Below are 15214 nucleotides of genomic sequence, written 5' to 3' on the forward strand. Positions count from 1 at the left end.
TACAGCACCAACAGCAGAGACGCATACGAGCATAAGTGCCGTATCTCGTCAGGCCGGACGTTTGACGGAGAATCTGGAGTCACGGAAAGAAGAAAATTGAGTGAGTAAACGTACATATGTGTTATATTTTTTATGTTTAGTGTGAGCATGCATTTGTTGTCATATGAGGTCATCATCGTGTTTATTTACATCACAAATTCCTCGGGTTCGATTGTGATGGAATTCACGGAGCGGAGAACAGTCCGTTCCTCGCTCAGATACCCCGCCGATACGTACGGGGATGCCAGTGCGCTTTCGGAGACTAGACGAGTTCAGCGAAGTTCAAGCTGCGCTAAATTCTTGGACGAAGACTTCAATTGTCTGTGGTGATGGTTTTAGATTGTATTTGGACCACTCAATGATAATACATCTTCAGGAGGGTCTGCGGTGTTTAAATGACATCTAGAGACTTTCTTATTCTTATTCTTATTCTACTCACATCCGATAAATTCCTCGAGCAAAGTTTGAAGAGGGAAAGTTTTGTTGTTTATCCAAATATGGGGAGGGGATATTGCTGGGATCAGAAGTTGCTCGCTCCTGTATGAGGCTGTCTGTGTCCGCGCTGCGAGTTGAGATTTTGCATGCGTGGCAAAACTTCGGCCGGAAGGTGTCTGGTTACATATCGACATGACATCTGCCACAAATGCCAGAGCTGTGGTATCACACGTGTACTGAGAGTTTATGCTGCTGTGTTGGACTTAGGGGGATTTTATTGGCCATTGCCACAGAAGAGGGTCACACGTAGGCCTCAAATTAGGTCACTCGTGGTCTTTATAAAGCTTGAAGTGTGCTGGAAACATGAAACTTTGAAATAACTTTTTACTAGAGAATGAAACTTTGAAATAACTTTTTACTAGAGAGATCTGTGTATGTGTACAGGTGGCAGAGCTCCCACTGTGAGTCCCAGAGAGGCTTTACCTTGGTCTTGGACTTACTGAACTTAATGAAGGGCCGCATCCGTCTTGGTAGTGTACCAATGTACAGTGCGGCTAGGGTGAGGGGGGCTATTCGCCCTTACTTAGTAACCCATTGATAGTCTTAATTCTGTTTTGAAGCTGTTTATTGACGTTGCATGAACTGCTGCTGGGGGGAGATTGTTCCAGTCTTGAATTACCCTTTGACTGAACGTGTATTTCCTGGCGTCAACTCTCATCTCATGTGTTGCTTCTGGATTTTGAGTAACCCCGTCGCGGGGCGCTGTAACACACTAACCCTTTACGGTACGTATTTGTCCGTATGGGGTCGCTGCTGCGGTTAGATTTTGAGTTGGTGTCCTCTTGTGCTCTGATGTGTTGCTAGTTGGAAGATCTCTGTTGGGTTGATTCTATCAATCTTATTGAATATTCTGTAGGTTTGGATTAAGTCTGCTCTTTTGTGTCTATCTTCTAGTGTAGTGAGGTGGAGTTTCTGGAGTCTTTCTTCGTACGGAAGGTGCCTTATGCTTGGGATGAGTTTGGTGGTTCTTCTCTGCACTCCTTCCAACAGTTTGATGTCCTTTTTTACATGTGGTCTCCACACTTGGATACAGTAGTCAAAATGGGGCCTGATCAGCAACTTGTACAGTTGCATGATTATTTCAGAACTTCTGTATTTGAAGGAGCGTTTGACCATGCCAAGCGTTTGGTTTGCTTTCTTGGTTGCTTCTGCACATTGTTTTGCAACTTTTAGGTCATCTCTTATCCAAACCCCCAGGTCCTTTTCTTCTGTTACACTGTTCAATGTTTTTCCATTGATTTGGTACTCATGTTGGGGATTGTTATGACCAATATGCATTACATTGCGATTGGGTTGCTCCAAAGAGGTTCTATACATGTATATCGTCGCCGGTCACACGAACCGACGAATCACTCGATTTTGGGTCAAATTTTCGATTTTGAGATTTTCAATCATTTCGATAGTAGACATTCCATACTACATATTCTGAAATTCTCAGTGTGTAATTCGGTGTAATTTTTACGTAGTTATCACTTTTGTAGAAGTATGTAATTCCATTTGTGAAAATTATTTCTTCCCTATAGACGCGTGTGTTAAACAATCAGGCGATTCGACGGTTCGGTGACCGCGCGTACTAGTAATATGTAATTCATGTGTGTTCACTTGTGTAGGAGTTCTCAAGGAGTTGGGAATCCCCCTTTCCTCCCGTAACAAGATTGCGTCCGTATAATAGAGAGATCCGGATAAAGGGAGGCCGGATAATAGAGGCTGAACTGTAGATGACATCAGTTGGCAAATCATCAGCTGCATGTTTAGTTAACATGTCCATGTGTAGAATCAAGTTAGTTGCACATGACCTTCCTTTCAGAAAACCATGTTGTGTGTCCTTGATGAGTTGGTTCTCAAGGTGGTCACTAATATGGTCACGGATAATCTTGGTTCTCATGATGAGCAAATTCAGTACAGGGCAAGTCCAACTCCGAGATATTGCTAGTAACATGTCCCCTCAGATGCTAAAAACACATCTTGTTTAGATACAATCTAATTCAAGAATGCTTGATATCATATTGTAGCCAAAGAGTGTATGGTCAGCAAAAAAAGAAAAGCAGATTATGTAATTTTATGCAAGAAAATTGCCTTCATTTGCATAGTCAAAAACAAACCTTATTTATGTGTATGAGACAGATAAAGAATATACATCTATTTCAAAATCAGTTGAATTTGTTTTTGACCTAGATGAAGTTTCCTTTTTTTTGAATATATCATATGATCTGGTATAATTTGCAATTGGCAAGACAAGATCACTGATTAATGCAAATTATACATTTGATGACATAGAGTTGTACATGTAAATGGTATTCCGGGGTACCAAATAAAAATCAGCCATTTTGTTACATTATTAATTTTTTTAAAAAGGTTGTACCCTCGGTGCCAAAAAGAGGAAATTATTTTGGTGCTGGTGCTAGTGCGCGCTAGCCACTGCACTGCACTGCACTGCACTGAAGCACACGCTAGTGGTATCATAGCGCCATGCACGCATGTATAACATGCAGTGGCATGGGAATGAGTACACGCACACACAGTTCATGCATTTTTCTCTGGCTGTCCTTGAGTGGACGTGAGGTGGCGCTACACAACGCGGTAACCCGGGGTACTATGGTACCCCGGGGTAACGTGTGATGCATCATTTTCCCAGAATATAATGTCCCATACATGTACATTTGTTGTACATGTATAAGGATTTTAGTACATTTGGAAATTTTTTTTTTTTTTTTTTCCTGGGTGCCAGTTTTCTTTTTTTCCGAAGATTTCTAACATTCACCAGTCATACTTTCAGAAGTTCTAATTTATTCATTTTAACTCCTGATGAATAAAACTAGATCTACATGTTGAAATCTAATTAGTCCATCATCTTGTAACTTCATTTTGCTTTCATATAAGACAAGTGCCTTTTTATATAGATGGGAAATTTAATTATTACATGTACAATTGTAAGTCCATCTGCTGCATATTGATTTGCATACTGGATAATGCATTGAAAAATATAAAGCCAATTTATATTCAAGTACAATGTACATCTTTTGCCAAAAGTGCAAATTGCAGAAATCATTCTAAACTTGTGTCAAAAGCATGTACAAATAAATTGCTATAGGGGATGTGATTTGAGTACAAACAGACTTTGTAAATCCTGTTTGTGTGTGAGCTAGATGTGTATTTGTAAAATTCCATTTATATAGCATTGAGAATGGAACATTTATGAAAACATTTTTCAGTGATGAAAGTGAGAGATTTGTAAGTCGTAACAACCTAGATTTGTGAAGCTTTCTGTAGGATGAGATGTTTTGAGATTGGAAATATGCATACCGGTAAACTAAAGACCAACTTGAAATTTTACAGGTTTCCATGAGAGAAATTTGCTGGCAGTTAAAAAGTAAGAAAGGAAGAAAGAGAATGAAATCACAAATTACAGCAATGCTCATTTTACCAGTAATTAAAAGCACACATGGATTTTACTCATTCTTTTTTTTTTATATATTGAAAACACAAACATGTGCTCTCAAACAATTTACTTGTAGCTAGTCAGGGACTGCTATGATATTGACAATTGGCATGCTTTATGCCCTAGTGATTTACCACAAAAGGGCAAAAAGATCAGCAGCCTGAAGTTTATGGCCATCTGTGAACAGAGCATGGCCTGCTCACCTACACAGTCTCGTCGCTTTCCTGTTCCATATTTACTTTTGGGCCGTCATTTTCTCCCAATGTGAGGTTTTATTAGCGAGCAGGTAGTGGAAATTCAGGGACATGTACAAACTGCAGATGGTCAGAGTAACTAAATTTAGTGTGACATGGTCTTGTGGATACAGTCTTTTACAACCGTGTACATGGTGTATATCTAGGAAGTATGCATGTACAACAATACATAAAGGTGTCAAATTTGTAGGAGCAATTTTAGTTTTTACACCCTACATTGTGATGTATACAATGTACGGAAGACTTGGAAAGCGGTCTCCAGTCCCTCAACTGTTCATGTGTTTTTGTTTTGTCCTCTTCAATATTTATATACAAGTGTACCTTTTTAAATTCAACATGTATTGCAAGATTTGTTATCACTTCACTACATTGTAGATTATATTGTAGAGAAAAAAGGAGTTTGTGCAACCAGCCCTTCATTCCTAGCCAAATGTAATCAGCGGCCCTCGAAATCTTGATATATTTTAACATGATAGGCCTCAAATTACTGAGTATTTCTTTTTCTGCAATAGATGCCATCGATCCTCGAGAAAAGAACACTTGACACATTTGCGCCACCATGTGGAGGATTCTAGCTCTTTTGTGTATGGGCCTCTCTGTCGCCCAATGTGAGGTGTTCACAGCCCTGGTTGACTTAGAGAATGTGATCTACACTGAGGACAACATGCTTGGAGCCCTTGATGAGTACATTAAGCAGGAGGAAGAGCGCTTGGCAATGGTGAAAAGGTGAGAAAATTTTTGCAAGAATGAGGGGAGAGGATATTGACACATGTCACTTTACATGATTTATAGTCTTAAACAAGGCTTTTCTCTGTATCAATCAGGAAGCTTGTTAAATGTTTGTGTGAATCAGTGTTGAGACTCATTTATTACTTGTATGACATTTTGTGGAGAGACAGCTCTGAAAACATTATCCTCGTACAATTTGCTAAACAGAAGTATTCTGTCACATTTCGTGTATCATATGTACAGTACATGTACCCAATCTGACCAAGGATACCAACTTTGTTCACCCTTCCCCTCCCTCTTCCTAAAAAAAAAAAGAAAAGAAAAAAAGTAGGCACTCTTTATACTTTGTGTTTACAATTTTACTTTATCATGACACAAAAAATGAAATGGTTGCATACGGTTGCATTAAAATTTACACATTTTTACAATGACCCAGCACAGTCATTATCAGAGTAAATTACCTTGTTTACTCTACAACAATGTACATTTGGGTGATGGGACAAAGAATCTTGGAACACTTTGAGATATGGGATATACAGCATAAGAATATTTATGTCTGCGACGAGATGAGCACCCCTCAAATTTCATCTCATTCTTCGGCACCAATCATCAGCCAAGTTCACTTCCTAATCACTGAATGTAAGTCATGAGATCACCGGTGGCTTTGACTGAATTTGGCTTCTAATCGCTACCTGATGTGTGAGTGGGCAGGAAATGCTGTTTGGATCATTTCCTTGCTGAGAATGCACTCTCCTTGGCTGTATCAATGGGAAGGCTCAGCAGATCATGGGTAAATCCAGCCAAGATCGCACTAGAACTTGGCTGCTGGTTATTATGGACTGTAAAAATGACTTTTTGATGGCAGATCAAGATGTGTAAATAGCAGAGTTCATGCCCTTTTGCTCGATAACAGAAAGCGGTTGGAACACAATGCATTGTAAGGTTTTCAAAATGCCCACCATGTGTGCAGCGTTTTTATAATAGACAAACCTGGCTTTTTCTTGTTTTTTGGGCTGCTAGGCCAGGGCTTTGTGAAAAGTTGACATTTAAAGCATCATTTGGTAGCACTGTCTTTACTGTATTGTACTAAGTTTTCTTCATATTCTTTGTTTGAAGATTGCATAATTGACATGAGAAGTGATACAAAATGAATTGCTGCATGAATGCACGTGTCTTAATGTTTGATATGCTTTCCACTGCATATACATGTAGCATGGTTGATTTTCATGGTAATCCAGTATTTGAATCTAATTTTGGGGATGAATATTCTACATGGCTGATGCTCCAATTTGAAGGGCATACAATTGAACTCAACATAAAAATCTACACAAAACATGTATTACAACCATAAGGCAGAACACAATATTTATTACAACCAAAAAAATTTCAGAATATGTCACAATACATAAGTCATGGTGGTATTGTTTTTACTTTGAGCATCGTGTTTAATTTTTCATTCTATTGTGATGTGATTTGGTTCTGCTTTTTTGTTGTCTTTTTTTTTTCTTTGTCCAAAAATTTGTGGCATATATCATACATTGTATGTGGCCCAGACAGATTGCACTGTGTCTAGGTACTATCTTTTTCTTTTTTTTCTCTGTCCCTCTCTCTTTCTCCTTCTCTTCTTTATTCTTGCAGAAAGAAAAATTAATTTTAAATGAACTCATTACATGTGTGACTTCAATTTACATGTATACTTGTAATATGGCAGTACATGTAGTTTTGTTGAGATTCTGTAAAACCTAAAATTTGCAGGGAGGGTGATGTGAACCCTTTAATGCAGATAATTATGATGAGCATGCAGTTCCTTCAGAGCAAGAAGAGACAACTGCTTTTCTGTGTTATGTTTTGTTCTGTTTTTAGTCATTCTGTGCTGTTAGTTGAGGCTACAACAGAGAACACCACATCCTTATGTCAGCAAAAACTTCAGTGCTATTGTAAATACACATTGTATGCCTTTTCTTCTCATTTTTGTAAGTGAGCAGTGGTACCCTCTGAGTGATGTGTAAAAAATGCACACTTTCGGTGAAAGAAATACATGTACAGGAGGTCAAAAATCATAAACAGAGTGTGATGTTTCATTATCATGCCAAAGCCAGACTCTCACTCCCATGAATATCCTTCAACTTTTGAGGACGTGTACATGTGTGATGTAGAGGTGATGAAATTGAAGCACTGGCGACACTGTAATACAATTTTGGTGTGGGACTGTCACTCACCAAGGTCACAGCATAACCACTTAAATTTTTTATTTCAGTTTGGAAAATTATTCTGCTCGTCAGCAAGGTCGGGCTTTAAAAAAAAAAAAAAAGTTCATCAGTACTGCTAGTGTGCTGCAGTGCGATACCGTTTAATCAGCCAGGTACAAATGTGTATGAAGTGTGTGCATACAATGTACATGTGATGCATTGAAATCAATATGATATGTGTCTACAGGCAAACTGTCATTGATGTCATTCATTACTGTGAAAGTGGAAATTTTCGCAGTGTTGAAATTTTTGCGCAATTCGCGCAACCATAAGCTAGTGCGAAAATAAAAGCATGTGAATATTTTTGCGTACCATACAGTGTATGCTCCAGTAGTTGATGTCTTGATTCCGCGGAATTAAAAATACGCGAAAGTCTTCTTACATGGCCAAATGCGAAAAATTAGTCGCGCGAAAATATCCACTTTTACAGTACTCTGTCATCCAAACAATGGATGTTCAGTGGCCTTGAAGATCACTTTACAAATACATGTACTGTAAATCCTCTTAAATGATATTATTAACAACTGATGACAGAAATCAGTCAATACTATATCTTTTAGACAAGTTTGTAATATACAGTAGGGAGTTGATTATCTACAGCATGCCAAATAAAGAGCAGAACATGATCATGTGGTATTAATGACTTCAGTGTTGACAAATAGTGAGCCTGAGGTATTTATGTTAATTGTAACCGTGATACACAAACATATACTAGTAATAGACAATAACATACAATTGTACTGCATAATTCTACACGAGTGTGAAAGAAATCAATTCGTGCTCATGTCAAATGTAAATTTAATTTTGCAAAGCAAACAATTTATTGAAACCATGTATTTTTGCAAACATTATCTCCGTACATTCTATGGTTCATAATGATACAAAATTTTGTAAATATCTGTTAAAACAATTCTGGATACAGGTAAAATCATTTAACCTATTAAAGTCTTGTTTTTCCCATGACTCTTCATGTATCCTTTTGGTGACATGACATTTGCTCAGGACTGGCAATTAAACTCTGGTCTTATTTTCTTAATAGGGTTAGGGTTAGTGATAGGGTACAAATTGTAAATACAATTGTAGGTTTAGTTCAATGTGAGGATTAGCATCAGGTTTAGGGTTATTTTAGCATGCAGATGTTTCATGGGAGCAATCGTTGCAGGAGCAAATGTCCTGGAACCATCCCTCCATCCGAGGGCTCTTGATATTCATTCACTTCTTTGTAATGATGGTAAAACCTGCCTGTCTGCTTGCTTCCTGAGCAACTCAAATTCAACTACATTGGGTGAATATGTAATACATTGTATGAATGGGCATTTGCTTGTGAAAGGAATCAGAATGCCTATTTGGGCAAGTAGGAGAAATCTCTTTAGTAATACCTGACTAACCACTTCATGAAAAGAACTGTGTGTGCTTGAAATGTGCAGTTTGAAAACTAATATTGTAGAGAAGTCTGCACACATGTACAAGTGAGGGAGTAAAACAGCAGTGCCAGACTAAATACCTGGCACCAGGTATACACATTTGTAGGACAAAACAACTAGTGCTGGAAGAAGCAGTATACTGTTAGTTTCTGAACCTATCCAAGTCAGCTCAAGAAAGGCAATGGAGAGCAAGTACTGACAATACAAGAATTGTCCATACAGGTACTTGAAATGAGATGATGCGAGATTCTTCAAAGGAACAAGTACATTGTATGCCCTCATGGTTGTAGTGTATAGGTACAGCTGTAGCTTGCAATTTTGTCATTGATGGAAATTCAGGGATATGAAGTAATGAACGTTCATGTACATGAAGTACATTTTGTACAATGTATATTTGGCATCAGTTCACATGTTGCCTACTGTACATATGTATTCTGGCAAGTAGTGCAGTAGTCTGTAAGACCCCGTTTACAGTGCGAGGCTCGGCCGCGGCCGAGCCCAGCCCCGCTTCAGTGTAAACGCGCAAAAGGCCAAATGCGAGGCCAAAATTGGCCTCGCATTTGGCCTCGCTCTGGAGGTGGTCTCGGCCGCGGCCGAGCCCGGCCTCTTCTTGGTGTAAACGCAAACTGGGCCAAATGCGCGGCCAAATGCGCGGCCAATTTTAGTCTGGCTTCCAAACCCTCTGCCTGTATCTTTCGCTATTCAGGATATTAACCCCCTCAACGTGGAAAACTAGTATAGTTTAAGGTGGTTTTGTCCTGCAAAGGATTTTTTCCTTCGGCAAAGGCCTTTGCCCGAACGGCGACTTCGTCGCCACGGAATTCATTTGGCAAAGGGTCTGAAAACCAGACAATACCAAATTGCGTTTGTTTACAAGCAGAGCGCCACTACGACAAAATATTGAAAGGTTTGAATCAAAAGCGCGGCCGAGCCCAGCAGTGTAAACGGACAAAATTGCGAGGCTCGGCCGCGCAATTGAGGCCGGAATCGGCCGCTGCCGAGCCGCGGCCGAGCCCGGCCCCGCACTGTAAACGGGGTCTAAGACATTTTAGGGACAGCGGGGCAAGTGAATAATTGAAACCATGCCACATCTCCTGGGGAGAGAGATGTCAATAAAGGGGGTCATGTTGGATCACTGGAGGAGACGTTCAGAGGTGAAAGGCCAAAGATTAAAGTCGGATACAGACACACTATACAATGTACCTCTGTGTTCTCTAAGTTGCAGAAAGCACAGTGCTTTGATTAATTTGTTACCATCAATGGGAATGCTGTGAAAATTTGACTGATCCATTGCAAAATATGTTTTAGCTTTAGAGAAGAGCTCTGACAAACTGCCAAGTACTGTAATATCACAGTCATCTTTCGTGTGCAATCACATCTATGTGTTTGTCGGTGGTCGCACAGTTGAGTACGTGACAGTGTTAGCTCATTACACAGCTTTGTCTCAAGACTTTGTGACTCATACAATACACCATGTACCTCTCTTGCCATTGCAATTTACGAAATGGTGTACACCTCTCTCCATGATGTAAAAAAGAAAAAGAAAAATCTTTTAAGGTGGACAACAGTCTCCCTTTGACATATGTATATATTGTACATGTACATGTACAGCTTGTGTGTACTGGCAAATGTTGGTACAGTGTACACTGAAGAACAATAAAATGTTGTGTGTGTGCATGTGAGTGTGTGCAGTCTTTATTAGTCCCTCAGCTTCATGTTCGTATACTGTAAAATGTTTAAAGGCACAATATCATATGATTGAAAACATGCTTTTTGTACAGCTTTAACAAATTAGAAGGTGCTTTTAGTCGATAGTTGCAGTGATGGATATTAAAACTGTTGCTGTTTACACAATTGTAAACACTAATCTCTATGAATAAAATTATGATGTACAGTCAAACTTACAAGATTTTCACCCACTAACTTTGGATGCAGAATGTTCATACAATGTAGTGTCTGAACCCTCAGAGCAACATCTCAAGTTTAAACAACCTTTACACTTTATATGTTTAACTGAAGGAATTAAATTTTCCTCTGATGTTCTTCAAGTAATGAAGGCATCTTTCTTCAATAAACGTGAACAAAATGTGTCTAATTACATGTCTTACTGTATGTGAGAGGGTCGCCCCAAGTCACAAGGGACACATTTTACCTTTTTTGTGCTTTGAGTGCTGACAGACAAAGAAAACCCCATAGCATTGTACAAGTACACACTGTCCAAAGTCCTAGCACCGAAAGGGTTAATACCATATCTTATGAAAATTTGGTGATGTAAAATGAATGATATTGCCGTAACGATAAAACTATGTATTCATGTGGGCATACAACATGCACTTCTAGGCCGCATATCACATAGAATACAGTGTAGCTCAATGCACTTTCTCTCTCTCTCTCTCTCTCTCTCTACACTGGAACATGTTTTTTTTTTCTGTTTTTTTTTTTCTTTTTTTTTTTTTTGTCAAATGTACTGCACGTATCTATATTTACTCTGTAAACTATTACACATTGTACATGTACTTGCTACTAGACCAGACTCATAGACATTTACATGTATGTCAGCACTGTTCACAAATGTTGTGGCTTGTGTTTCACGCTCATGAATTCACAGCAAGGCAGAGAAACTGCGGAGCATGCACCGGGGCGCAGCGGACGACATTGAGCACTACCTGGGCCATCCAGTCAATGCCTTCCTGCTGGTCAAACGCTTCCTGTGGGAGTGGGTGGACGTTGAGAACTGGATCAAATATGATGGACCACAGTCTGGTGAGTGTCTGTCTCTACACAAAGTGCATGTCTGTGCCCGGTCCTTGCTGTCTTCCTGTCATGTGTAGTGCAGTCACAGTGGTTGTGTATTTTTTTTCCCCTTTCATAGTGAGTTTTCATAGCTGGAGCATTGAAGCATTGAATGTGGAGAGAGACATGTTCAGTCTACTGTAATTGATAGGATAGACTGACACCCACAGTGCGGGTCAACGCAGGCTGCTAGCCTGCTGTGGCTAGGCTTGAGTTTGAATTGATCCAAGCTGCCAGTGGTTGTTGGTTGCCATGGAAACAAAGGAAAGTGCTTTCATTCCTAAATGTCCCAGGGAAGGAAGCATCTGTGTTGTCATCTGACAAGCTCTAAAAACTGCATAATATGCACCTTGTGAACTTCGTGATATGGGTATAATACTGTTTACAATACAAAATTGTATGTCTAAGTATTGAACCATAATTGGATGTTTCCCCCACTAACGAGTAAAATCTAATTATAATCCAGACGTAGAAGGATTAAAGGCCTATCATGCCACATCACACTATCTGTGTAAGACTTATACCAAACATTTTGCTGATTTGTACAGGAAAACAGAAAAAAAATTAAACAAACAGACAAAAATTTTCCAAATGAACCTATGCTTTTCCACAGCATATCTGAGGAACATCACTGGGCTGCGTGAGCACACACCAGGCCATGACGACTTGAAGGGCGCCACCGCGGCCCTGCTCCGTCTGCAGGACACCTACAACTTGGAGACAAGAAAGATTGCCAGTGGGGAGATTGAGGGCACCCGCACCACAGCATCCCTTACGGGTAAATAACAGTTCAATGACCCCAATCTAATACCCAGCTGCTGATACCTGATGTTAATGTGCAGTGACAGGTGTACCAGTTTGTGTCATCGTTATGCCAGACCATCATAAGGCCTGTAATCCAACAATACCATTTAACCAAGTATGGGTTTGTTTGTTTGTTTGTTTGTTGTTTTTTTTTTTTTTTTGGGGGGGGGGAGGGGGTGTCATTACAAATGTAGATTAGGACTTTAGTATTCGTGCTCTATACAGTTTTTATATCTTTGTTTTCATGTATGCGAATCCTTGAATTTGTGTGAATTTATGTAATTGGTTCTGTCTCTTGTCAAAAAACTGAAGTATGATCAGATCATCTGACGTATGTTTTTTTTTTTCTTCTTCTTTTTTTTTTTTTTTTTGTCTGGAGATTACGTTCTCTGGAAGAAAAGAAAGTATAGTAATGTAATGCAATAGATCTATGCAATGAAACCAAAGCAGCTGATGAGTGAAGATGTCAACAAAGTCAAGTCATTTATGAAAGTGTAGTCTTTTGTATCTAATTGAGTCATCCTACGGGTAAAGGGAAAGAATTATAACAAGACTATCAATGATGCAGTGTACATTCTCCTCATCGTACATTGTTTGCCATTCAGTATTTGCATGTATCGCCTTTGTAAAACAACATACTTCTCTCTTATTTTGCTCTAGATACGTATATCAAGCACATCATGTTTCTAGGGCAGATTCTTTTTTTTTTCTTCTTCTTCTTTTTTTTTTTGGGGGGGGGAGGTCAGTTGTAATTCTGTCCATCAATATGGCATGAATATGATTCTTATTTACTTTGTGTGAGATTGAAGTGGATTGCTTTCTCTATCTCTCTCTGCCCCACACAGCTCAAGAATGTTTTGAGCTGGGGCGTGTGGCGTACAACCACGACGACCAGTACCATGCCCGACTGTGGATTACTGAGGCCTACCGGCGCTACCAGAACGAGACATCCACCGGACAGGAGACGGGCCTCCAGGAATCCGTCCTCCTCGACTATCTGGCCTACTCCTCCTTCATGGTCAGTGATCCATAGATACCCCTGTAACACCCAAATACTTGACCCCTGCCAACGCCCTCATGATGTGAGATGTGAATATGTTTTTATTGCACTGTACTGTAAAACATGATGTATTGGCGGCATGAAATTTTCGTGAATTGCCACTGGCATTCAATGCATATAGTGTAGACAAGAACTTACGCGTGCATTTTAATTTCGCGAATCTTGGCGCTTGCAAAATTCACAAAGTTAAAATGCACGCGATCATTCATCGTTTTACAGTATTTTCTTAACCATAGTCAGACTGGGCTTTTCTGGCTATGCTTTATCTTGGGGCAGATTCCTCCTCCCTCTCCCCTACTTGCCCTTTTAGGTTAAACTGAAAACAAGTGAAAAGAGAAAAACAGCCCTATGAAACCACACCAACTGAAATGAGTATTGAATGTGAATGTACATTGCTGAGTCATTTCTGTAGCATTTTGGCAACTTCGTTGACAACTCAACAGTTCACTTTTTATGCCTCCACCCGAAGGCATTGTTTATTTTTATATATGCTCTGTAGAGTTAAACTTGCTAATACATCTTAATATTTTCATTTGCATGCATGATGAAGTATGCCTTTTGTTTTGTTTCTTTCTTACCATAGCAAGGGCACTTGACTGATGCTGTTACATACACAAACAGACTTTTAGAAATAGGTGAGTCTAACTGTCCAGTTTGTATCACAGCAGAGTTCTGGTTCCAAGTTAATGATTTAAATCTCCCAATATGCAGCTCTAGATTATATCCTAAACTATATTTACACCTTGTTCCGGGCAGCCATGGCAGCCCCTTTTGCCCGAAACGTCGTGCGGCATGAGTAGGTGGTATATTCTCCCTTTTTTTTCCCCTCGGTATTCTACAGTAGTCTTGTTTATTCCAGTGAACTGTAGCTATTAGACACCATTCTAACAGTGTCTGGTCAGGCTAGACTACGCATATTTCCCATCATGTTGCACTACAGACAGCCCCAAAGTTCTGTTACGACCTGTTTAGTGTTGTCACATTTTCTTGAATTCACCCTGTTTTATTACAGCGTACTAGGTTTCTCATTATCACGGTTACACTGCTGTAGCAAATTTCTTGACAGTTTAAAAATCAGACATGGCATTCACAGCAATCACGGCCCCTCACATTTACCCATCCGATCATGTCCCCCGCATTGTCTCTCGTCAATCCTGTCTTGTCCATGGTGGCCTGAAACATGATTGCCGTGGCCGTAGGAAACATGGTGTAAATGTAGCATTGCTTAGCTCTCCTTACTGGTACTTCAAAATGATTCAATGGCAGGCCAGCTAAATTTCTGACATGCAAGGTTGCCATGAGATACCTTCATCATCTGATAGATGCCATCCAAAGAAAGAGAAAAAAAAAGGATCAATACAAAAAGTGAACATTTTTTCATGCTGTGAGAGTGAATGTTATGAATCTGTTATTATTTTTTTTTTACTATCAATTTAAGGCGACTAGATGATGCCCGAAACCGTAAAACGTAGGAGAGGGAAAAGGAGCAACAAGAGTGGATTACGCTAGTAATCCTGAGTAAAATATCACATAATCTCAAAAGATGGTATACTTGGAAATCTGACTTATGCTGTGCTAATATCAAATGCCATTTGCAAGGATATCTTTGTTGACATTTTAGCGGCAATTAGCATTGAATAGAGGGCATTAAAGAGGAACTCCATGTCATGTTCAGGTTGCCTGTGATTAGGAAAGAAAAGTGGATCAGAGCAGGGAAAGTTTTATGAGAATTGAACTGAAAAGAAGACGGTTTGGGAATTTGAAAATTTCCTGCATTTTTTTCTTTAATATATAGTAGTAATGTTGGTCACATGTGACATTCACACACTTGGAAATTTCATGATGTGGCGATCATGCCATCACCTATTCTTCTATTGCTCTGACGACAATGATGTCATCAAAATTGTGTGTGTCTAGAATATAGAAAT

General features: G+C 39.5%; 1 protein-coding gene across 1 annotated transcript in view; it reads left to right on the plus strand.

Annotated features, from left to right (window-relative positions):
* LOC140228684 (prolyl 4-hydroxylase subunit alpha-1-like) overlaps window positions 1-15214 on the plus strand; it is a 57476-nt gene continuing 42262 nt past the window's right edge. The window contains exons 1-6 of the mRNA XM_072308948.1: window positions 1-100; window positions 4740-4953; window positions 11238-11392; window positions 12036-12200; window positions 13072-13244; window positions 13870-13921. Of these exons, the coding sequence (XP_072165049.1) occupies window positions 4787-4953; window positions 11238-11392; window positions 12036-12200; window positions 13072-13244; window positions 13870-13921 (712 nt within the window). The 5' untranslated portion in view covers window positions 1-100; window positions 4740-4786. The remainder of the gene's footprint in view (window positions 101-4739; window positions 4954-11237; window positions 11393-12035; window positions 12201-13071; window positions 13245-13869; window positions 13922-15214) is intronic.

This window comes from Diadema setosum, chromosome 5 (genome assembly GCF_964275005.1).
Source record: "Diadema setosum chromosome 5, eeDiaSeto1, whole genome shotgun sequence".
NCBI lineage: Eukaryota > Metazoa > Echinodermata > Echinoidea > Diadematoida > Diadematidae > Diadema > Diadema setosum.